Source organism: Lepidochelys kempii, chromosome 7, assembly GCF_965140285.1.
Source record: "Lepidochelys kempii isolate rLepKem1 chromosome 7, rLepKem1.hap1, whole genome shotgun sequence".
Classification (NCBI taxonomy): domain Eukaryota; kingdom Metazoa; phylum Chordata; order Testudines; family Cheloniidae; genus Lepidochelys; species Lepidochelys kempii.
Genome location: NC_136386.1, coordinates 112,346,547 through 112,372,766, shown reverse-complemented (window position 1 = coordinate 112,372,766; position 26,220 = coordinate 112,346,547). Strand labels below are relative to the sequence as shown.

The window sequence follows — 26,220 nt, the reverse complement described above, 5'->3', positions numbered from 1 at the left end:
GAGTGTGGCTGATAGTGTGACTCCAACGAGAGGCTGCTGAATTGGAATTAATTTGCAAACTGGACACTGTTAAATTAGGCTTGAATAAAGACTGGGAGTGGATAGGTCATTACACAAAGTAAACTGTTTCCTCATGCTTATTCCACCCCCCCCCCACCACCACCGTTACTCAACCTTCTTGTCAGCTGTTGGAAATGGGCCATCCTTATTATCACGACAAAAGGTTTTTTTCTCCTGATAATAACTCACCTTAATTGATCACTCTCATTAGTGTGTATGGCAACACCCATTTTTTCATGTTCTCTGTGTGTGTGTGTGTGTAGTGTATATATATGTATATATATATATCTTCCTACTGTATTTTCCACTGCATGCATCCAATGAAGTGGGTTTTAGCCCATGAAAGCTTATGCTCAAATAAATTTGTTAGCCTCTAAGGTGCCACAAGTACTCCCCATTCTTTTTGCTGATGCAGACTAACATGGCTACCACTCTGAAACCTGTCATAATATGATTGGAACTCATACCCATGGTGAACGCTGTTTTGCTTGGAATCATTCTTTGAGTATAAATGTGTTACTGAGCAGTATGGCAGTTGGTTCATACTCTGATACTCTGAATATGCCAGCATTTTTATGGCTGACTTAGAACAACGCTTCCTCAGCTCTTGTCCCCTTACAGCCCTATTCTGCTTGTGCTACATTGATGACATCTGCATCATCTGGACCCATAGGAAGGAGGACCTTGAGGAATTCAACCAAGATTTCAACAATTTCCACCCTACCATCAACCTCAGCCTGGATCAGTCCACAAAAGAGGTCCACTTCCTAGGCACTACAGTGCTAATAAGCAATGGTCACACAAACACCACCCTATACCGGAAACCTACTGACCGCTGTACTTACCTACATGCCTCCAGCTTCCATCCAGGACACACCACACGATCCATTGTCTACAGCCAAGCTCTAAGATGCAACCGCATTTGCTCCAATCCCTCAGACAGAAACAAACACCTACAGAATCTCTATCAAGCATTCTTAAAACTGCAATACCCACCTGCTGAAGTGAAGAAACAGATTGACAGAGCCAGAAGGGTACCGAGAAGTCACCTACTACAAGACAGGCCTAACAAAGAAAGTAACAGAACGCCACTAGCCGTCTCCTACAGCCCCCAACTAAAACCTCTCCTGTGCATCATCAAGGATCTACAACCTATCCTGAAGGATGATCCCTCACTCTCACAGACCTTGGGAGACAGGCCAGTCCTCGCTTACAGACAGAAAATACTCACCAGCAACTACACACCACACAACAAAAAAATCAACCCAGGAACCAAACCCTGCAACAACCCCCGGTTCCACCTATGTCCACATATCTATTCAAGGGACACCAGCATAGGACCTAACCACATCAGCCACACTGTCAAGGGCTCATTCTCTTGCACATCTACCAATGTGATATATGCCATTATGTGCCAGCAATGCGCCTCTGCCATGTACATTGGCCAAACCGGACAGTCTCTACACAAAAGAATAAATGGGCACAAATCTGACATCAGGAATTACAACATTCAAAAACCAGTAAGAGAACACTTCAATCTCTTTGGTCACTCAATAACAGAACTAAAAGTGGCAATTCTTCAACAAAAAAACTTCAAAAACAGACACTAATATAAAGCTGCGGAACTGGAATTAATTTGCAAACTGGATACCATTAGATTAGGCCTGAATAGAGACTGGGTGTGGTTGGATCATTACAAACCCTAAACTTAATTTCCCCAATATTAATTTCTCCCTACTGTTACTCACACCTTCTTGTCAACTGTCTGTAATGGGCCACTCTCTTACTACTTCAAAAGTTATTTTTCCTCCCTTGGTATCCTGCTGTTAATTGATTTATCTCATTAGCCTGACCACACACTTGGTAAAGCAACTCCCATCCATTCATGTATTTATACCTGCTCCTATATTTTCAGTCCATGCATCTGATGAAGTAGGTTCTAACCCACGAAAGCTTACGCCCAAATAAATTTGTTATTCTCTAAGGTGCCACAAGGACTCCTAGTTAGTTTTGTTCAGAGGGGCATAGGTTTTATATATGTAAGATGAGGCTCTGTAGGCATTAGTGGCTAACAGAATTTCATGATTAGAGGACACCAAAAATCATTGTTGGGTATTGTTGCCTGAAAGTGGTATAAAAAGGAACTACTAAACGACCTCCATTCCCTTTCTTTCCTTTGGTAGGATGAGACCCGGTGCTAAAATTTACTGTTGATATGAAGGATATTATAGAGGAAATCTTTATTGAAATAAATGACCAAACTCCCGTTTGTTTCAATGGAGCCAAGATTTCACCATAAAACTGCAGCAGTTCTGCAATGGGTATACTGGTATGGTGGACTATTGGTGTTAAAATTCCAGTGTACCACTTTATTTTTAGCAGTGTAACTACAGCACCATATCTGTGTGTGCCTTTACTGTAGAGACAGTTATTTTATTTTTCGGTACTGTGAAGCTTAGTAATTGTAACATCTATATAATTCAGTTGTAGAATATTGTAAAATCCATGCAAGTATTACAATAAACCTAAAACATTTAAGTGCATTTTTAACAAAAATTTAAACCATTTTTCAGTGTAAAAATCTGGAAACTGACAATGCTCCTACTATATTTTAAAGGACCTTTTGAAAAAAGTACTAATTCAGGAGGCATGACTATCTTGGTAATAGTACAATTTACAATTCAGTGAAAAATAACTCTTGAATCTTTATGCTAATTCTTATTTCTCAAGTTTTGCTTGAGTTCATACTATTTTGCTTGAGTTCATACTTTCTGACTGCACCGACAGATTGTTTGGTGACAAATACATAAACATTGAAATGCCAAATGACTTTCTGACCTTTACCATTCTCCATATATTTGAAGTAAAAGTAATAGTAAATGTTCAGGTACGACAGGAAGTTTTTAATATTTTTTAAAATATATGTGCACCAGAATCCTACTTGGCTGTTTTTTTACAATCTGTTTTGCCCACAGACAGCCTTTTGATTGACTACCAGTTTACCTTCAGCTTACTACAAGAAGATGATCGCCACTTCACTGCCATAAACTTTATAGCAAACCCTGAACAGGTGAGAGATGTAATTAATCAACTCTAATGTAATTTTCTTCCAACCAAGGATATCAACTTTTCCATTGGATTTGATGGTGATTTTAGCTCTGCCAAGCACCTGTCAGTATCTAGGGATAATCCAAAACTTGTTGACATCACTAGACTGACTTTGACTTCTATGCAAGACCCATCTTTAAGCTTCTTTAACTTTCTGAAAAGTAGGTGTACTTGAGATAAATATCTCTAAATTCAGTCTCCATATTTTTGATATTGCAGCTTTCTGAAACACTCATATAACTTGTGAAATTATATTTCTGTCATTTTAGAGGAGCAATCGAAACAAATAGGTTTGCATTGTTGTTCTCTGTTGTCCTCTTGCAACCTCACTGCAACTCAGGCATAGCATATGGTCTGATCAGCCACGCCAAAACATGGCAAATGTGTATCAGCCTTGGGCTGTTTAGGACATTGCTTTTAGCTACTTTTCTGGTTACAGGCTTACGTTGTTGTTGCAAAATACAGAGTCTTGGCTGACTACGCCAGACTTTTCTTAGAAAAAGAGAGCTAGGAAGAGAAGAAATAAGGTAGGGAAGGAAAAGAGCACACAAAGGGTGCATGGGAAAGCTGGAGGGGAAGCTGTGACAAAGCCTCATATCCTAGGTAGTATTTGGGATGCTTCTGGAACTGGTTGAGGTGGTTTTGGCATCTGGTGGCTCCCTCTGGCCTGATCTGGTCAGGATATTTCTCAGAATTAGGATGAAGAAGATCAGGGGCTCTAGGAGATAGGGAAAGAGAGTGGCAGATATGTTGGGGAAGATTGTACCAGTAGCTAATTTTTTGTTGCAAAATACCCATCCCTAGATTTGTATAAAATTGAGTTATATTTTAATGTGTGTGCCCTCATGACCTAAAACGGAGAATTTCAGCAGAGGATAACTATGATGGTGCAGCACATAGATTATATATTAAGAAGGTTTTGTGTTTAAGGTGTCTCATCTCATTTGCCACTTAGGGCTCATCTACACTGCCCTACAGTTCAGAATACTTGAGTGTGAACAGAAGAGTGCACCCAGGTGCTGAGCTGTAACTCTCCCATGTAAATACTGTGGGTGTAAACTAAAAGGTTCCTACTTTGCATTAATGCAGTCCTGCTTGAAGAGGACTACACTACAAACCTTTTAGTTCGTGCCCACAGTGTCCACGTGGGGGAGTTACAGCACAGCTCTTTGGTGTGCACTGCTGTTCACACCCCTGTAGCCCAAACTACAGGGCAGTGTAGACATAGCTTCTCTGTAGTACTGGGGACATATTTTCCTACTGTTTTCCTATTTCTCAGGATTTTCAGTCTCAATTTATGATGATGGGAAAGTGGCACAAAAATAATCCTAAATAAATAAATAAATAAAAACTGTGTAAAGGGCAGCAGAGACTGTTCAGAAATTTTCTGAGTCAAAACAAAATTTCAAAGTGAATGAGCAAATGGCCCTAATACCCTATGGGCATCAATCTTAGCTAGAGATTGAGGCCCAGCCAGACTGTGAGCCTGTAGTTACAGTGAAGCTTGTATGTTTGACTCTGATTTAAAAGAACTGGATGTATACATTTTGGGTGGTTGTATATTGCAAATTAAATGAAGTTTATGGTGGACCTGATATTCTGTGAATGTGTTTTGGTGTTAGTTTAGTTTAAAGGGTGATTTCCTTGATTTGTGGTGATTATATTCCCAGGAAATTAATCTGAGCAATTTTATCTCAATGTTAGTTGAGTGTGAGAGTCAGAAAATATTTTCTAAAAGTGAAGGTTACTACAGTATATATAGTCTACCAAAGAAAGTGGTGGAAACCCACTAACTGGGATCATTTAAGTATAGACTGGATTAAATATGTTAGAATATCCTTTACTGAACAAATTTTTATTAGCAGGACAAGTAATTTTTATGAATATTTTTATTCATATATAGGCTGAGTTTTTTAGTTTTCAAAAAATAGTGTTTCTTGATTTAGATCATTGGTGAAAGTTGTATCTCAGGGTCATGTCCTGCCAATGGAAGTTTTGCTCTTGACTTCACTGGGCCCAATGTTTGCAGTCTATAGTAGATATGTGAAAAAGGGGGAGAATTAATACGTTTAATTATGTACAATAGAGGTACATTCAGTGCATTAGGCAGTACATTTCTGTTATATTTTGTTAATTTTAATGTTACCTTTTCTTTATATCTAGTCAAACAAAAATTTGGATATATCAATTAATGCATCAAACAACTTTAACCTCAATATTACATGGTCTATTGGTTCTACAGGTAAGGAAGCATTTTGGCATGATGTCTTTGTCCTGTATGTCTCAAGAACTGTTCGTTTAAGCTATTTTAACATAATTGTCCTCTTTGTTGCTAATTTCAGTAATAAAATTTTATAAAATGTATTATTTTTCTATTATCATTATGCTAGTATTAGTAATACTTAAAATTCATATACTAATTTGTAATCTGAACAAAGCTTCATTAATATGTTAACTTTCTCTTCTATTCAATTAAAATTTCTTTGGTAGCAAAAGCTTGTACTCTATTTAATTTTTTTAAATGGCAGTGTTATGAAATGCTGTGATTTTAATTAAGATAAATTACTTCCTAAACTACTGGGGAGACTGAGATTTTAATTTTGTTGTTTCAGTGTTCAAGCTAAAAATTTAATTATTAACCTTAACATTGATATCAAACAATAAAATTCATCTGTGAATGCTGATAAAAGGAGCTGCTTATCTGGTTTTTTTCCCAACTTTGAACCCCATTATGCCTTTTGCTTTAATAAAGAGGAAGAAAAGCTTTATTTAGGAAGTTTCCATGAATTGGTTCTGTTGACTTTCTGAAAATATATCCAAGGAGAAGCACAATGCTTACAACTTAAAATGTACATTTAAAAAAAAAGAATAAAACTAGGCCTTTAAAGATGGTTTAAGAACTTACATATTCTTGAGAATTTTTGCACTTAGTTGCATCTAACAGTGTTTTATGGGAGGTCTTGAAAGCTTTGTTTTCACATATCCTTGCTAGCAAATTCTATTTTTTTCCATGATCATCTTTTTTACTTCACTAAGTCAGCAATGCCCTGATCAAACAGAATTGGTGAGAAGCCTTATGGTTTACAATAAATGATATATGGTTATCTGGTTTATTATTCATGTTTCTAAGAGCAGTTGAAACACTATAGCAATATTTTAAAATGTAGACAAATTCACTTTCCACACTTTAGTAACCTATGAATTTTTATTGAAATGGGATGTAAATTACTAGAGGAAACCGTATTAGCTGTGTAGTTAACTGGGATAAGCTTGCTATAAAACTCATATCAAAGTACATCTTCCATCAATTTTATGAATCATTCATAATCTTTTGAAATTGGCATGGGCGTATGAGTGAATTTTCTGTGTGTGTGTATACATGTGTGTCATATACTTGTGTGTTTAATGTATAATAAACAGAAAAAAATGATAAAAGAATGTTAAGGTTGCAATGTCAAGCACTCTGAAGTAAAGTTAAATTGCAGTTGCCTGAGCAAACTTACTTTGGCCCCTTTTATGATAATTTAATATTTCTTTGTATTTTTAGCAGGAACAATATCTGGAGAAGAGATACCTGTTGTTTCCAAGACTAATATCAAGGAATTTACAGATAGCTTTTCTTGTGAAAAATTCAACTTTCGGAGTAACCCAAACATCACTTTCTATGTGTATGTCAGCAATTTTTCCTGGCCAATCAAAATACAGGTTAGTTGTAAATATTAAGCCATTTACTACTCCAGGTGATTGAGAGGTTTTGTTTTGTTACTTAAATGAATATTTCCATTGCTACTGAGACTGCAGAAATGATTCTTATGTAGATAATATATTCTCCAGAGTATGTTTTGTTGTATATATTTAGTCTTTCTGCAAACTGGAGTACCTCCAAGTGACTAATGACTTACTCCTGTTTGTTTATGTTCCATTAATTATGACATTTGTATTGAGGGCTATTTTGTTTACAAATGTTTGTTCAAAATGAATGAGATTTTTAATCCTCAGTTGTACCCTCAAGGTAAAAATTAGTGCATAACAATAATATATGTTCTGATTAGGTTTTTGTAAACCATTAGCTTTCTTACTAATTGAATTTTAATTGGTTAAAGGTTTAATGTGTGTGCTGTACTATAGTGTGACAGCTTGTATACAGCGTTGTTGTAGCTGTGCTGGTCTCAGGATATTAGCGAGACAAGGTGGGTGAGGTAGTATCTTTTAATGGATAAACTTCTGTTGGTGAGAGAGATATATAACATTTGGTAAAGGTGTATTCAGTTAGAATTCATTTTCTCTTTTGGGACTTAAGCCAGCGAGGTATTTAATACCCTGAATTTCTAGTGATATTAGTAGGAATTGATGGCACTGAGTATCTCTCACAATTTGTTCCTCTGTAAGGTGTAGGATTCTTCCGTAGTTGTTATACTATTATGTGGTGTTTTGCTAGAAACTTCTGGAATTGCTGACATGGTCATATCAAGCATGACCACCACTTGACTTATAAATGAATGTAGTGTCTTGCCCAGTGAGCGAGATCCTATTTTTAAGTACCACTGCAGACTGATAACATGTTAGAATTCCCCCCTCCCCATGCATTAACAATCAAGAGTCTGCGTAAACCACCGTAGCTCAGGATGCTCTCAGAGTGAATAAGTTACCCTGAAACTCTCTCTCCTTCTCTGAGTGCTTGTCCATATATTTTCCACTCTTGGAGTGCATGGGTGCCATGTACCCAAGCTATTTTTGGGGTGGGGGAGGGCAGCAGTGTTTGTTGAAGCTGCACTTGTGCCCTAGGTGTCAGTCTGTCTCTCTTGCTCACTGTGCGACTAACCCTTTGTACTATAAATAGTTGTTGAGATGTTTAGTGTTGGTGAGTCATAGTTTAGTCTTTATTCCCTTTATTATAAAAAACAAAAAACAATAGTTTCTTAATTTCTCTATTGTGACTTTCCCAGTAACATGTCCAGCCCTTATGTCAGAGCCAAAGTCTCCTGGATTTAAAATCTGCCCATTGTGTGATGCAGTGATGTTGCTTAATGTTGGTAATGCAAGGTTCCTATTCCTCTTGGACGGAAGGAGCACTATTCTGCTGAGGGGCAGACTTAGGTCACCCTCTGCAGGCCTAACAAGAAAAGGCAGAGATCCCCTTATCCTGCCTCTCTTATAAAGGGCTTAAGGCCTAAAATGGGCCTGTCCGGCGTCTTCTCAGGCACTGGTCATTGTGCCTCTGAACTAGTTGAGTCAACCTTCAGGTGTCACCCAGTACTGATCCCTCAACACCAAGCCTCTTGACACTGGCAACTTCAGTATCCACCATTCATGTACGGATGTATCTACCTGTGCACAGCACTCCCTTTCTTGTTTGCGAAAACTTTCACAGTTATGAGTAGTGTCCCGGGGCTGGCTAAATCACCTCTACTTTCATCTGTGGCAAAGATACCATCCTCCCTACTAGCTGCTGCCCCAGTACAGTGCTGAGCACTTTAGCAGAACTAGCCACACTGTAAACTGAAATTTATGTGGGACTCCAATTACGACTTCTCTGCTTCTGGAATTGGAATACGCTTTAGAGTATTGACTACACTCACAGTTTGTTCAAGAGACCAAATAACCAAACATAGCCAAATTTATTGTCTAAAGACAAAGTAGTATACTACAAAAAGCAGACTTACATACCCACCTTCTGGAAAGTAAATTCTCTTAGTGTGTTTACCTTTTATGGAAGGTGTGCTTCAAAGATATGCATTTCAGCTACTAATATTTCTGGCATGATTTTACAAGTAATAAAACTCTTTACACATCACTTATAGTTTAATACACTTGTTTGTGCCAGCTTTGTCCTTGGTACCTCCCCATATTTTTTCCATATCTCGTTTTGAATACTACATTCCAAGTGTTGATGCGCCATGAAAGTACTCCCTACCTGTACTCAGTGCAAAGTATTTATCAGTCATTGCTTTGACAAGTTTCCTATTTTCTAATGTCACAGCTGACTTCAGCATTGCAAAGTGTGAAACTGCAGAAAAACCTGAGAGTCTCTGGATTAAGTTTAGAAGTGTGAGCAACAAGGATGACGTCATGGTGGGAGTCTGCTATAGACCACCAGACCAGGGAGAGGAGGTGGATGAGGCTTTCTTCAGGCAACTAACAGAAGTTACTAGATCATCTGGTTCTCATGGGGGACTTCAATCACCCCGATATCTGCTGGGAGAGCAATATAGCAGTGCATAGACAATCCAGGAAGTTTTTGGAAAGGGTAGGGGACAATTTCCTGGTGCAAATGCTGGAGGAACCAATTAGGGGCAGAGCTCTTCTTGACCTGCTGCTCACAAACTGGGAAGAATTAGTAGGGGAAGCAAAAGATGGGAACCTGGGAGGCAGTGACCATGAAATGGTCAAGTTCAGGATCCTGACACAAGGAAGAAAGGAGAGCAGCAGAATACGGACTTCAGAAAAGCAGACTTTAACTCTCTCAGAGAACAGATGGGCAGGATCCCGTGAGAGAATAACATGAATGGGAAAGGAGTCCAGGAGACCTGGCTGTATTTTAAAGAATCCTTATTGAGGTTACAGGGACAAGCCATCCTGATGTGTAGAAAGAAGAGTAAATATGGCAGGCGACCAGCTTGGCATAACAGTGAAATCCTTGCTGATCTTAAACACAAAAAAGAAGCTTACAAGAAGTGGAATATTGGACAAATGACCAGGGAGGAGTATAAAAATATTGCTCAGGCATGCAGGAGTGAAATCAGGAAGGCCAAATCAGACTTGGAGTTGCAGCGAGCAAGGGTTGTTAAGAGTAACAAGAAGGGTTTCTACAAGTATGTTAGCAACAAGAAAAAGGTCAAGGAAAGTGAGGCCCCTTAATGAATGGGAGAGGCAACCTAGTGACAGAGGATGTGGAAAAAGTTTATGTACTCAATGCTTTTTTTGCCTTCATCTTCACGAACAAAGTCAGCTCCCAGACTACTGCACTGGGCAGCACAGTATGGGGAGGAGGTGACCAGCCCTCTGTGGAGAAAGAAGTGGTTGAGGACTATTTAGAAAAGCTGGACGAGCACAAGTCCATGGGGCCGGATGCGTTGCATCCGAGAGTGCTAAAGGAGTTGGTGGATGTGATTGCAGATCCGTTGGCCATTATCTTTGAAAACTCATGGTGATTGGGGGAGGTCCCGGATGACTGGAAAAAGGCTAATGTAGTGCCCATCTTTAAAAAATGGAAGGAGGAGGATCTGAGGAACTACAGGCCAGTCAGCCTCACCTCAGTCCCTGGAAAAATCATGGAGCAGGTCTTCAAGGAATCAACTTTGAAGCACTTAGAGGAGAGGAAAATAATCAGGAACAGTCAACATGGATTCACCAAGGGCAAGTCAGGCCTGACTAACCTAATTACATTCTATGATGAGATAACTGGCTCTGTGGATGAGGGGAAAGCAGCGGGCGTGCTATTCCTTGACTTTAGCAAAGCTTTTGATAAGTCTCCAAAGTATTCTTGCCAGCAAGTTAAAGAATTATGGCCTGGAAGAATGGACTATAAGGTGGATAGAAAGCTGGTTAGATCATCAGGCTCAACAGGTAGTGATTAATGGCTCCATGTCTAGTTGGAAGCCGGTATGAAGTGGTATCATTCACTGCCTGCAATGTAACAAAAATATATGTAACCCAGAACAAATGTTCATAAAACACTGGTCGGTTGTCCATTCAGTGAGTCCATTCCTCCTTTATTCTTAAGGGTAGGCAGTAACTTAGATCCCTGAGAGCAACTAATCAGAAGGCAGCAATCTGCTCTGTCAGAATTACCTGCACTTCTCCACATCCATTGTGGAAGCAATTAGGGACACCAGCTGGACCTGTGCCTCAAGAGCTAGAATTCCCCCCATCAGGGACCCATAATGAATGCCAGCGTTGTGGTGGCAGTCCCAATTCCAAAGGATTATGTGCTGCCATGTATATCATAATGCCAACATGGGGCAAGTCGTGTGGTCTCTATCCTGTGACCCCATACTCAATCTGATCATCATTTGAGGATAAAAACACCAATTACCCAGTGGTCAGTGTTTAGCTGAAAGGGTCTTGGTCTGAGTCCAGGAATAGTTCATTCAGATGCAAGTACTCAGGAAAAAGCCGGAATAAAGGCTTCACTGAACAACAGACCTTCCTACCAGCTATCAGCACACTCCCTAAAGTAAATAAAAGGATCCCAAGTATATGGGCTGTATTTGGCGGGGCAGTGCTCCCCAGCTGGCAAAGTGCTACACTTCATAATGAAAATGTTACCTGAAGTCATCATTATTAGATCCCCCTTTCCTGTGTGCAAATCCTTCCTAAAGGAACTGTATGTAATTTTGAAATATGCTTAGTTATTAATTATTTTCTAAGAAAAATAGCCCACTCAGTTATGTTTCCACAACAGTGTTTCACTGAGCAATTACTCTTACAGTGAAGTTAGACATGCTGTTAAAATGAAGTTAGAATGCTCCAGTGTATTGTAAAGAATTAATTTAATCATTCAAAGGAAACTTGTTGAAAGTTTTACTGGTATGTTATTTGGTTCTTTTCCTGTATTAATGCTTCTAAGTTGAAAAAAAATCTTGGCATCCTGTATTAGTTTCAAAAACAGCAAAAAGGAATGAATCTAGTTATAGATGTGTTTTTTATTTTATTTGCATGTAGTAGAGGGAACTAAGGATGCTGTAGAGTGCTTTAAACACTCAGGACTACTTCACATCACAGATTTCTGTGGTGTTATGTTTTAAAAAGAGAGAAAATCAGCACTCTTTTGATGACGCTGGTTCCTGTTTCAGAGCTCAGAAGGTTTTATTTCCCATGTTAATAGACTGAACCTTGCAACTGAAGAAGTAGCTTAATAAAAGTCAAGAAGCACATTTGTCCTCATAAAAAAAATTTACTCGGTATAGCATATTTAATTATTTTAGCATTCTTTGTTTTGGAGTTAATTTTAAATATTTAACATTCTTGACTGACAAATACTGATGTAAAAGCTCTGAGGAATAGAAGTTATCAGTAACTGTCATGAGGAGTTAAAACAATCTTTTGTTCATGATGTACCACAAATTCAATTACTTAATTAAAATGAAAACATAAGCCTTTGTATTGTAAATCTTTTTAGAATTTTGCAAAGGTCATTGGATGGAATTTTCACTTGCAAATGTGTGTGTATATATATAAATATACCAGTGCCTGTAGAGAACCTTTTCCCAGCAATGGTTGCATACATCAGTTTGATAACTGTGATTTACAGCAAAAGGTTCAATTTCTAAGTACCTTACTGGTTTTCAGAGAGGCTGCCTAATAAATGCATATGGCTGTGTGTGAAGTCGTTATAATTCTTGAAATAACAAGTGGGTATCGATAATATAATTGTAAGACACATTAGCTTCCAAAAATGTCTTGATTTTTATATTGACTGTAAGGAAGTATCAATCTTCTAATAATATTAGAAGTGGGATGCAAACAAAATTTACGAAATTCCATAACCAGGCTGATAGACATTTTTGCACCCATTTCTGCAAAGAGATGAAGACTTCCTTTGAGCTGCTGGATACTCTCAAATCTCATTGAAGTCAATGGGTTTTGAGGCAACCAACACACTGCAGGATCCTGTCCTTTGTAGGACTAAATCTGTTGTCAAAAAAAGGCTCAGTGACATGGGATAAGAATGAATTTTCAACCTTTAAATACGACTTTCAGTATCCATGGAAAACTGTTGTTTGAGGTCACAGTTTTAAAGCCACTTAAATGTAATGTAAATGATTATTGCCATTTGTTTTATTGTTATGATGTCCAAAAGTGTTGTGGCCCCTTGAAGAACAAATAAGTCATCATTTGTGCCACAAGGAACTTAAAAAATAATTTTAGGTGTGTCATGAATGAGAATAAAAACCAGGTGGGGGAAGGAAGTGGGTTTAGTAAGCATAGGGGTTACAATAATAAAATTACAAAATTATTCATTTATGTTGTGCACACATCTTGATGATTCCACTGAATTATCAGCTAATTCCCTTCTTGCAGTTGGCATACTAAAAACATTTGGCTTGTTTTAAACAAACAAAAAGCAAAAATCCAGATGTATATTTTATGAACATATCATATTTATATCTAGTAAAAACAGATATATGGAAACAGATTGTAAAGATAGATTAGTTTTTAATTTTTTTAAAATTCATAAGTGAACTATGTTCCGGCGAATCTTGCCAATAATCATTGCTAGAAGAAAAAGAACCCTGGGGGATAGACACAATATGATACGTGCACTGAAATCAATGGGACTCCAGAACCTGGGTAAGGATTTGCCTGTGTGGAACGCCTTGCAGGACTAGGGCCTTAAATTGCACAACAGTACATTTTCTACTACATTTCACATTCTATATCATTATTGAAAATGTATATTTTATAGATGTGTTATTAAAATACATCTTTTTAAATTTTGATTAATAGATTAGATTAATGTGATTAGTTTAATGGAGATGGAAACTACTGTTTAAATGTTGAGTGTTATCATAATTATGATGATGATTATCTTTTTCTTTCTGATACATTTAAATATAGTCTGAAACCTGAAACCTAAAATTGGGCAATTTAACTCTTTATAGTAGTAGGAGTAATTTATTTCATTTTAGTTACAATGCCAGTTATGACAGTAACAGATGATAACGCTGTGTGCTGTTCATATAAAATATTCATGATATGAACATATCCAATATAAAATTTTCAGAAATAACTTTCACATCAATAGCAGATTAAACTTGAGAATATCCAGAAGCATTGCTAGCATTTGATGGCATTATCCAGCTGTTGTCTGATGATTAGATAACACCTTTATTTCTTTGCTATATATAACAATGGTGCTTTTGAAATTTGAGTTAAAATGAATTAGTGCATGGGTACTAACAATGTGGTGTCAACTGCTAAACTCCTCCAGTAAGTGTGTATTTCATTACTGGTGCTCACATGCTTCTTTCTTCGAGTCCCCACTTTCCCCTGCCAGCAGGTTTAATATGGCTATCAAGAATATCTGTAAATTTTGAAAGAGTTGAGACAACTGTTATTTCTCAGTGAGCAAAAGCACTACAAACAGTTTAGCTGATGGTTTAAAAAAGGACCAAAATACCTAATTAAGAGATAATTAGTCTTCACTGATGCACAGTTTTAATCTCCGTATAAATTGAATGTCCAAGATAAGAACTCCAGTAACTGATGTGCCAGTTGTATAGCTTTTTTTCTCCAAACAGACCAAGGCACTGTCCATGTGTAGTTGTATTACACAATAGATAGATGTAGATAACTTATATTTGAAAATACTCTGTCTCTGATGTTTTGTAACCGGATGTTGAGCTTTTCTTCTATAATTTCCATTTCCCTTATCTAGTTAATTAAGAAAATTGTAGTTACAGCATTTAGAATTTAGTAGGAAATATTGCTCAAAGAAAGCTTTTACTTGTTCTGGGCTTCTGTCAATATGGGAAAATAAAGCAATTGCCTTTCTTCTACACCATGCAAAGGGGAGAAATAAACTTTTCTGCAGACGACAGTGTGCAGAAGCCTGGTCATACATTAAAAAAAATATAAACCCTTCAAAGATGAAGAGCTTTGTCAGCACAAACTATACATGGCCTGCTGAGCCATGCACGCCCAGGAAGGTCACAGATAGTGGCTCCAATGCAGTCTGAGTTATTTAAAAGTGAGGGTTTGGACTGCAGTGAAGCGCAAAAGAAATAAACAGATTTATTCCGTGGAAGAATATTATAGAGCCACTGAGGAGAAAGATAGCTCACTGCCTCCTGTCTATCATTATGTTCAATTCTTGGGCCCTTCAGTTCTCAACAACCAAGCACCAGACAGTCAGCAGAAGTTACAGAAGTAGCTCTATGTCTGTAGTAACTTTTCTCAGTTGTCATAAGTGTGGTGGGGGAGACTCTGGCATGTGGACTTTGATGATTTCTTTTTCTTAAGAAAAAAAATGCCTTTGAGTAGAAGAGAGGCATTCTCTTTCTTTTTTTCCACTCTGTTCTTGGGACCTAATCTACATCTTTCTTTCTTTTGTTCTGAGAGAGCTGGGGCGAACTCCTTATCATCTGATCAGTATTTGTTTTTCTCAAAGGTAGGGGATTAATCTTCCAACTCTACAGCCAATGTGTTCATTTCCATGATAAACTGAGATAATCTGATCGGAATTGGAATCATGTTTTGCTAAGGGGGAGAATGGGAACATGGAATGGGAACAGGGACACAGGCAAGGCTCTGTGGCGTCAAAGTTGGGAAGGGGGACACTGAGGAAGGAAATTGGAATCATTGCTTGCTGAAAGTTCACCCCAATAAACATCAAACTGTTTGCACCTTCGGACTTCGGGTATTGCTGCTCTCTCTCTGTTCATGCGAAAAGGACCGGAGAATGGGAGGGTGAAGGGATAAGCCCCTCAAACATCTTGATGCCGTGTTTCATATGCATCGCTTCAGACGGGTGAGTGGCAGCCTGTAAGTCTCCCTCCCCAACAGTCTACACAGCTGCTTAGAGGGGGTATGGTGAACTCTTGTGATGGTAGTTGCGGGTTCTGGCAAACCAGGGTAATGGATTTTTTGGATAAATGGATAAGGAAGAACCAGGGCCCCTACCAGGTGCAGGGGTCAACTTGGGATGAGATTAAAAAGGAAATGGAGGCAGTGTTAGGGGACCCAGAGGGATGGGGGTGGCTGAGGAGCCCACTCTCCTTGGTATATGGGTAGTGGAAGACAGTCCCTGCCCATGGGAACTGGATGCCTTCCAGGGAAAGGAGGCACTTCAGTCTGTTTGAGAGGTTTGAAGTAAGGGCAGCATTATGGGAAGCTGCCAGTAATCTTTCAAGTTTGGTGCTGGTTCAGCAAGGGCTGCTGAAGGGTTGTAAATTATTTAGGGGTAGTTAAAGACAATTTGGCACAACAGGGTGTAGAGTCAAAAACAGAGTTAACGGACTGCCTTTAGAGACAGGAGCTGGGATTTGGTCCTGGGGGAGTGAAGGCCAAAAACAAATGTTTCAAAGTGAAAAATGGCAGGGTTTGTAGGAGCAGGTAACGACCCCCACTCTTCTCCCAGAGCCAGGATGAAAACCTGGGGGTAAGGGTTCCCAAGTGTTTCAACCCAGGTAGCCTACTTTCAGCTCAAAGCTAACTATATCCTTTTCTTCTTTTCCTTCTTCTTTCTCTCAGTTTACTTAATTTGCTGCTGGTAGCCTGTTCTTAGGGTGACCAGATGTCCTGATTTTATTGGGAGAGTCCCAATTTTGGGGTCTTTTTCTTATATAGGCTCCTATTACCCCTCACCCCCTGTCCCGATTTTTCACACTTGCTGTCTGGTCACCCTACCTGTACTTTAAACTGACCTCACAGGGTTAATTCATTTCTTTCCTCCTCTTCCTGCTCCTCCCCACCCCCTTCCACACTTTTGTTTTTCTGAAGTTTTAACGGAGGGTACTTTGGATACTTATGTGAAATGTTCAGGTTTTTTTGTTTGGTTTTTTTGGACAAAGCATGAGGGAGGTCTGCTGTATTCCACTGGAATTTTTTAGAGTAAAAGATCCATGGGCAACTATGGAGACAAATGTTTTACTGCCTTTTTGAACAGTCTCAAGGTAAAGACAGCACAGGATAAGGCAGCTGTGTGGCAATAATTGTACTTGGTGGCTGAGTTGTTACAGGCAAATTGCACTACCTTAGCGAACTAAATGTAGGAGTAAGTGATATAAAGAAGTAAGTAAAAAGTTATAAATAGCTTTTGCAGAAATTAATATTGTGGAAATGGTAAAAGGTAATAGTTGTGAAGATGTTAAAGAGTAACAGTTGTGGTGTTACAAGGAGGAAGTTTTTGGTTTGATGATAAAACCCAGTTATATGAATGTAACTGTATGTGCAACTCTGTGCAGTCACATTGGATGGAAGCTTGGTAATTAAATTATACAAGGGGGTCAGATAGAGTGGCTACTACCACCACTATGTTTTTGTCCCCAGAAGCCTTTACAGCTATTCTGAGGGAAAATGGACACTTTTCCCACAGAAATGGTCTATAAGGGACTGCTGCAGGCATCACGGTGGAGAGATAATCTGATCAAAATCATTTGACTATTGGGTAAGGTAATCAAAATCACCAGGGGAATGTAAGGGGTTTCTATTGGAACTTAACTTGGCTGCCCCTGCTGTCTCTGGTTGTACAAGATGGGAGTGTAATTGGAGTACAGTTGTGTAAAAAATAACCGCAGTGCAAGGGATGTTACGCAAAAGAGAATTTTGTGTGTGGGGGGGGATTATGTAAGGTTTTAAGGACCTAAACGGACATCATAGTTTGTAAAACTCTTGTTTTGTAGGTTTAAAATGAATTGGTTTGGTTCTGCTTTTTGGTTTTTTTATAATGCCACTGAAAATCCATTTGAGTCATTCAAAGTGGCAAAACTAATAAACACTTTTTGCCAGACACAGGTAACTAGTGTTGTTTGAGTTTGGTATTTAGCATTTAACCCTTAAGGGTACCTCGCTACTTTATAAAGTTCAAAACCAAAGTTATGGCTGTAGTAAGGGGCAGCCAGAACCAGGAGAATGGAGGGAAATTATGAATTCCTTTTTTTTTGTCACAGAAGAAACAGTTAAAATTGATATGGCTAATATAATGTTATGGAGGTTAAACTATGGAAGGAATGTGTATTTTCCCAGGTCGTGTGCAGTATATATTGGAGAATGGGTAAAAGAAATGCAGACAAAACCTGGTACTTAATTAAAATCCTATAGGGCTCCAAAAGAAGCCACAATAGGTTGTGCTTTCTTTTTTCAGATCTCTGTCTTTTGGAGCAGGAGATGAAAGTGAAAAGTAATCAGAACTAAGCACGCAAAATCTGCAGGGGCAGCTTGTTGCAACTGCCAGCAACTAGACACATTAAGATCTTGACCCTGTCCAAGGAGAAAAGGCAGTGTTTTGGTGGTGGCTTGGATGTTGGACCATACTGCAGTGGTCAGGACTCTCGGTGTTGCTGTGGATTATTATAGTGGCAGGTGTATTGTTAAGTATACTTGTGTTACGTTGCATATGGAGATAACGTATAAGTAATGTAGTAAGCTCTCCCCCTTCCCTCCCCCCCCCCGGTGTACTAGACAACCCATACCTAACCTTCTCGGGCCCACTATAATGGGAAGTCTGGAACACTAATTGGAATAGGTGTGGTATGTCCGTATGAGAGAAGGTACAGGGCACTATACTACACAAGGGGCAGTGGGATAAATGGAATATCGACACCTTCCACCTTGATGTCTGGCCCTATCAGGAAATGTGTTGCCATAGGTCCTATGCTTTTCCAGGGGTACCTGGGCAGGAGGATCCCAAAAGAAAAAAAAAAAGGGATGGGTGGAGTCTTAGGATATAGATATTCAGGCCTGTCTGCAAAGGCCTATACTTTAAAAATTAAGGTGTATTCTAATCACTTAGCTAGTTATAGAGGTACAAAACAAGAATCAAAATCAGTCTGCCTGTTTATACGCCTTCTCTCACTACGATAGCCTAAGGCCTTGTTCTTAGGCTAAAGCCTTTGGCTAAACAGCAGGGGCAGCCATAAGCTGGGAAGCGAACGATCACGTCCTCACCAGTCACACTGAAATAAGGCAGTTTTGGGCTGTTAAAAAGGTGATCCAATCTATCACCTCCAGAGAAAGGGAAGAGCCAAGAAGATTTAAAGAAAACTTAGTTTGATAGCATCCTGTCTGACAAGAACTCACTTATCAATAGCTGGGGTGTAAAATCCTCATTTCTTTGTTGTTCTATCACTGTAGTCCCCACTTCTCTATCGTTTGTCTGTATAATCTCTGTCTGGTTCCATGATTGTTTCTGTCTGCTGTATAATTAATTTTCTTGAGTGTAAACCAATTAAGGTGGTGGGATATAATAGGTTAGATAATCATGTTACAATATGTTAGGATTGGTTAGTTAAATTTCAGTAAAATGATTGGTTAAGGTATAGTTAAGCAGAACTCAAGTTTTACTATATACACCTCTACCCCGATATGACACGATCTGTGGGAGCAAAAAATCTTACAGCGTTATATCGAACTTGCTTTGGCCCTCCTGCTCCTTGTCCCCTGACCGCCCCCTCCAGAGACCCCCCATCCCTAATCACCCCCAGGATCCCATCCCATACCTAGCCCCCTGCTCCCTGTTCCCTGACTGCCCCGACCCCTATTCACACCCCCGCCCCCTGACAGGCATTCACCGGCAGCAGCGGGAAGTGGAGCAACTTGGCCCCAGTTCGCTCCACTCTGCCAGCTCCCAGCCACAGCGCTCTGCTTCCCACCGCCGGTGAGTGCAGGGAGGTTGAGAAAAGGACGCCCCCCGCACTCACCTGTGGCGGGAAGCAGAGTGATGCAGCCTCAGCCTGCTCCACTCCGCCAGCTCCCAGCCCCGGTGCTCCGCTTCCCGCCACCGGTGAGTACAGGGAGGTTGGGGAAAGGACGCCTCCCCGCACTCACCGGTAGCGGGAAGCGGAGCACCAGGGCTGGGAGCTGGCAGAGTGGAGTGGGCTGGGGCCAGGCTTCTCTGCTTCCACCACTGCTGGTGAGTGCAGGGGGGGCGGGATCCCTTCCCCCAAACCCCCTCCCCCGAGCAACATGGCTGGGGCTGGGGCGAGGGAAGCAGAGCAGGCTGCTCCTGGCCCCCCGCTAATCACCTGGGCCACTCTGGGCCTGCGGGGCCCCCAAAAGTCCTCTTCCCAGCTCCTGCCTCCCTAACCCTGACGGGAGGGGAAGTGGCCTGTTTTAACGCATTGTATGTGAACCCGTGTTATATCGGATCATGTTATATCAGGGTACAGGTGTAGTCTGAAGTCAATCAGGAAGTGGGGGGTGGGGAATTGGAATCATGTTTTGCTAAGAGGGGGAATGGGAACAGGGAATGGGAACAGGGACACAGGCAAGGCTCTGTAGCGTCAGAGCTGGGAAGGGGGACACGGAGGAAGGTAATTGGAATCATTGCTTGCTAAAGTTCACCCCAATAAACATCAAATTGTTTGCACCTTTGGACTTTGGGTATTGCTGCTCTCTGTTTCTGTGAGAAGGACCACGGAATGGGAGGGTGAAGAAATAAGCCCTCTAACAGTAGGGGATTAATCTTCCAACTCTACAGCTAATGTGTTCATTTCCATGATAAACTGCAAAAACCAATATATAAGTCAGTGAAGACTCCAATGTCTTGTACATCCATTTTATTTTTTCTAATTCCCAAATCAAAGGGTAGTCTAAGGCCTGTTTTGGACCTTTACAGTCTCACATTTATCAAGTACCTGAGATTCTGCATGGTTTCTCCAGCATCTATCGTTCCCTCCCTGGATCAAAACAATTGGTTTTCTCCTCTTGATTTTCATGATGCTCACTTTCATATCTCAGTCCCACCAAGTCACAGGAAGTTTCTGAGCTTTGTGGTCATGGGAAATTATTATCAACAAACTGTAGGTCCCTTTGGCTTATCATCAGCTCCTTGCATGTTCACAAAATGCATGGCAGTGGTGGTGGCATTCTTGAGGAGAACAGTATACATGTCTTCCCTTACCTAAATGATTGGCTTTTCCAAAGCCCTTCCCATCTGCAGGTCCTCCATTAAATCCAGTTTATTCTCCATCTCTTCGACTGTCTGAAGCTTATCTTGAACATAGAGAAATCAACATTAGGTCCCACACAGAAGCTTTAATTCCTCAGAGCCTTACTCGACTCCATATTAGCAAATGCCTTCCTTCCCCAGGAAAGGTTTCAGACTATTTGTGAAACGTATGAGTCTCTCAGGTCTCACCCATCCACTGTAGCTAAGGTGTGCCTCATGTTGCTAGGTCACATGGCTGCAAGTACTTATGTGCCATGAATGCAAGGCTGTGCTTTCACTCTCTTCAAGCCTGGCTAATATCAGTCTACCAACACAGCTGACACCATCTGGACAAGCTGGTCCAAATTCTTCCCATGGTCCTGTACTCTTTAGAATAACCACACAACATATGTCCAAGGGTCCCATTCCCCTGTCCTCTCCCAACAAAGACTAGTGTTGTAATTAGTGCCTCTGTAGTTGGGTGAGGTGTTCACCTGGATGGTTCATGGACCCAGGGTTTATGGACAGAATAGGAAGCGAGGCGTCATATCAATGTCCTGGAGCTTCTTGCCATTTACAAAGCTTGGCAGGCCTTCTTCCCTCTTATCAATGGCTCATTGACAATACAACGACCTTGAATTATCTCAACAGATGGCAGGTGTGGGGGTTGGAGCGCTTAGTTCAGAAAGCTCTGTCAGGAGGTGATGACCCTCTGGGACTTTTGCCTCAAGCAGAACATTAGTCCCACACCAGCTGACTTACTTGGTTTCCAAAAGTAGTCCCTCACAGAACAGTGTATTGAGGATTATTTTTCAAGCCTGGAGCATCCTGTCAATCAATGTGTTTGCTGCAAGAGACAACAGCGAGTGCCATCTATTTTGTTCTCAGGCAACAGTCCTCCTCCTCAGAGGCTTTCTGTCCACTCAACAAGGGCTCAGGAAACATCCACAGCTTTTCTCAATGCTGTTCCTATACTGGATGTTTGTAGGGCTTCCCTTTGCTCCATTGTACATACGTTTACTCCTACAACATCATGACAGCCTCAAGGGAGGATGCAACCTTTGGCAAAGTGATACTACAGTCACTGTTTGAATAGACTCCATGCCCCACCCCCTACAGTACTGCTTGTGAGCGACCTGAGTAGAATACTAGTCTGCATCCACTCAATGAAGAAAGAACAATTGTTTACCTGTATTTTAGTTCTTGTTCTTCAAGATGGGGGTGCAGAAGATGTGTATTCCGCGACTTACCCACCATTCCCGCTGCACTGGAGTCTTAGGCTGCTCTTTCAGTGCGAAGGAACTGAGGGGAGGTTAGGACAGAGCCACCCTTATATAGCCTTAAGAGGGTGTTTGAGGAGGTGCAGAGGGCATACGCCACCCTGACGGGTACTGATGTAGAAAACTGTCTTGCTCCAGCACACTGGATGTGCACACAACTGATTGGAATATACGGCTGCATCCACATCTCCAAAAATAACAGTTATAATACAAGTAAGCAATCATTTTTAATTGTAAATTGGAGGGAAGTTGGTCCATGCAATCATATACTGGAGAGAAGTTGTCCACTCTATGAAAACATTTGAGAATTGCTGGTATAAAATACCCATTTTGAGCCCATATATGTGTTACAAATTTATAAAATACATTTGTAGGGAAACGCACCACAAATCTATTTTGCTGTCCTATTTGTACCATTAGTAGTTACATTTCATGAACATTATAGTTCTGTTAACTTTTAATTTTTTTAAATCTCCATTACATGTTTATGAAAATACCTTTACTTTTTTTTTTGCGGGGCGGGGGGGGGAGGTGAATCTTCTATTGTTTTCATTCTGTTTTCTCTGCTTGCTTTATGAGGTTGTGCCCTGTTGATTTTGTTTTCTTGCAGTTTTGCTTTTTTTCTTTATTGTGACAACAGAAATACATGATGCTGACAATATGTTATAGATTGCAATCTTATTAAAATTGCCATATTAACGAGCACTCCAGTACAGGGAAAACATTGAAGCTGTCAGATGTTCTCAGCGTATGAAATTAAATACGTTTGTGTCTATGTGGCATCATCATTACACCTTGTGTTATAAAAACATCTTCTTGCAGTCTTGTGTAATGTTTCATTTAGGTTAATTTTATTTTTACCTTGTTGTTCCCATCACAGCACTTTTCTGCTGTATCTATATGTGAATACCACAACAATTACTAGTGTGTATTGGTAGGAAGTTATTTTTTATTAGTCACAGCTGACTGAATTTTATTATAAGGCCCTACTTAGCTTGTGATATTGTGGAAATTGCAAATGCCACAATATTAGGCTTCCACCACAATTTTGAGAGTGGGAGCACTATCAGGTACAGGGCTGATGGTGGGAGCGACGGTCACCCTGGGGCTAAAAGCAGAGCCCCCACTCTCAGCCCCAGCCAGCTGACAGCGAAAAATCATGCAAAAGTAATAATGGACTTGATTACCACATGTAATAAGGTCCACTGTTACTTTTCCACAATTTTCCATGGCTTGTCTGCAACTCATCCGCATTTTTTTGACAATCATCTCACAATTCAAGTAGGGCCCTTAATTATGAGCTTGCTTTACAAAGGTTTCTTCAGCAACCAGTGACTGTAGATCTAGCACAGAACTCACTTTCTACATGATACATGGGGTGCATGTGAGTCTTCCTCACATCGTTGTAAAACAGCTCAGCTGAACGAGATTTTGGTCTTTTTTATGTGTATTTGTTTTGATGAACGTGTACTCCTGAAGACCTGACCTCTCAAACAATCAATTTCCATAGAGTAATTAAATATTTTTTCTTTCCTAACTAACCTACTCCAGATGTCTCATAATCCTATTGATCACTCAGATGTCAGTTCAAAGTGTGTTCAAACACATCTCTAGCAAAACCTGGTAAGGGTTTGGATCTTCTTCATGCAAAATTTAGTGTAGTGAGTACATCCTTCATGCTGCATAGGGGCTCCAGTAGGAAGCAGCATAGAGATGTGCATGGAGAAAAATAAATATTCAGTGTAAGCCCTAATACTGGTATATAGGTGTTAGCATGTATAATATCAGGTTTCTGCAAAATCCCTGAATATTTGGAATCTTGTTTGATAACTTACTGTTTGAATGAGTATGGTTAAGTTTGCTGAACTGAGTATTCAAAACTTTTGATATTTGCCTTTTGATATATTTTATTAATTTGTGATTTTATTTTGAGATATTCATTTTCACGGATCTCTATTAATTGAGTTAAGTTGAAGAATCAGATTCCTTGGACATATTTTGTAAATGATGCTTATTTTGTACAGTTTGTGAAAATAATATCCAGGTAAATCAATGCCATCCCAATTGTTTTTCATGCCCATTTCATGTTAGGGAATCTACTACTGTAGTATGTAGTTCTGCTCTGTTTATAGGCTCTCATGCTCAGTGTAAACTGATTTATTTGAAAAATGTATAGATGAGTCTTGGTTAGTTGATGCCTTTGCGTGATCTGGGATTAGCGATCTATTTGGCAGCTGTGAAATATTTAGAACTTTAACCGGGATCCTTAAAAGTGAAATTGTAAGTATAGTAACATGTATTGTAATTTTAGAGATACACTAGTTTTGTATTCTCTCAGTTTGCCACAGGTTCATAAGGTACAGAACTGTATGTACAAGTATTTTGGCATTTTTCTGTTTTTCACCTTCAACTTTTTTCCAATTGCTTGTCCATTTTGGAATCTTAAAAATAGAACTTTTATTGGAGCTCTGCAAGGAAGGCTTAAGTAAATATAAAAAGACAGCAGTTGGCAATGATAATTTGGAAATTATCAAAGTCAAAGTTAAGACATTTCTAGTGGCCTAATTCTCTCTTTCTTTTAAATTAAAATATGAACAATGTTTCTTTAAAATATTGCAGTGCTGAACATATATTAATGCTTGTTTCGTATAGTGGAGCTGTGAAAGAATAGGGATACTGTGCATTTTTCCAGTAGTAAAAGAAATAAAAATTGGGGGAAACTGAAGAAGCATTTAAATTGGAATATGTAAGGGTGGGAAAATTGTACTTTTTCTCATTAATGTGCTTAATAAAATGAAGAGAACGATTTTTTCTGTGGCAAGGTGGTTACAGACTATACATACAAATTATTGAAAAGTCAGCCTTAGGCTTTGTTCTCCCATTAGTCCACTGTGGATTTATCCTTGCAACTCCTGTTAATGTCAGCATGCGGTCACTATCTTACTCATATTGTTATGTAACAGCTTCTGTGAAGTAGTGGTGGGAGACATTTAGCCTCATTCTTTGAAATGCGTATATTGACTCTTCCATGAGACTATAGTAGAGGATGTCCTTTCTGCCCCATGTAACATCAAACGGCACTCAGATGGTTAAATCCCCTGTGCATCAATGAGAATTGATTTGTCCTTTAGCTGTTACTTTCCCTTTAGCTATTAGAAAAGGGGAAAAAGCCATTCAATTCACATTGTACCTGCAATAACTACTGTAAGCTGATGATGCACTTTTTGTAAAATGATTGCTTTGATTTTTCTAAACTAATAACAATTCATTTATATTCTGCAGGCATTAACCACAAAACTGCATTTGTTCAGAAAATACTTTTTAAAGCTGTATTCATCTGTGGTGAGGATGGTGGTGGTTAAAAATCAATTGCAGCTGTATTATTTGCAAAGTAATCCATTCACTTCTCCATTCAAACTAGAAGAGGCATCCTGAGGGGCTGAAAGAAAATTACACTAAGATGATATGCTTGGGCTTTGTCTTTGTTTTATTGTGAAGACTGATCCACATGTCTTCTAATCTAGGTCCTTTGAGTTTTATTTAGTGTTCATATAAATAAGGGCTACCTGAAAACTACTTAAACATGGATATAAATCAGCCTGCTCCTTTTTATTACTGTTTGTCTTATTTTGGCTATTCTCACAAGTTAAAATGGACATTTAAATGATCTGTTCATCTGCTCTTTTGAATTTTCACGTAGTAAGTAGAAGCATAAACAGAATGCAAAAATAAATCAGAAGGGCTTATGTGTATCTCCATATATATGTGTTAATTGTTATGATCTAAACAGTGCTTCAATATTTTATATATTCCTTAAAGTAAGTTTAGAATGGAACAAAAGCCTGAAGTAACTTGTCATTTCCTGTTCTTGTTCATCCTAGACATTATTCCATACTAAATATTATTCCATTTATTAATGTTATAATTGTTGTTAGTGGCCTTTATATTATTTATTACAGCAGTGTTGATGTTACATAGTGCTTTATGGAAAAGTAAAAGACATAGTCCTGGCATCAAAGGCTTTACAGTACAAGGGTGGAGTCCTGCAAACACGTTACATTAAGATACTTACACAAGTGATCTCATTGAAGTCAATGGAATTGCTCACATTACACAGATAAATACGTGTTTGTATGATTTTGCCTTAAATAAAACCTATGTTCAACACTGTGTCAGATGAAA

General features: G+C 39.4%; 1 protein-coding gene across 6 annotated transcripts in view; it reads left to right on the top strand.

Moving 5' to 3' along the window:
- ATRNL1 (attractin like 1) overlaps positions 1-26,220 on the top strand; it is a 1,086,620-nt gene that overhangs the window by 540,022 nt on the left and 520,378 nt on the right. For 5 of the 6 annotated variants that reach the window (XM_073354269.2, XM_073354267.2, XM_073354264.2 and 2 more), the window contains 3 exons: positions 3,036-3,130; positions 5,332-5,410; positions 6,716-6,873. In XM_073354269.2, coding sequence (XP_073210370.2) covers positions 3,036-3,130; positions 5,332-5,410; positions 6,716-6,873 — 332 coding nt within the window. Of the gene's footprint in view, positions 1-3,035; positions 3,131-5,331; positions 5,411-6,715; positions 6,874-26,220 lie in introns of those variants that run through there. The other variant, XM_073354272.2, reaches the window with a different exon arrangement.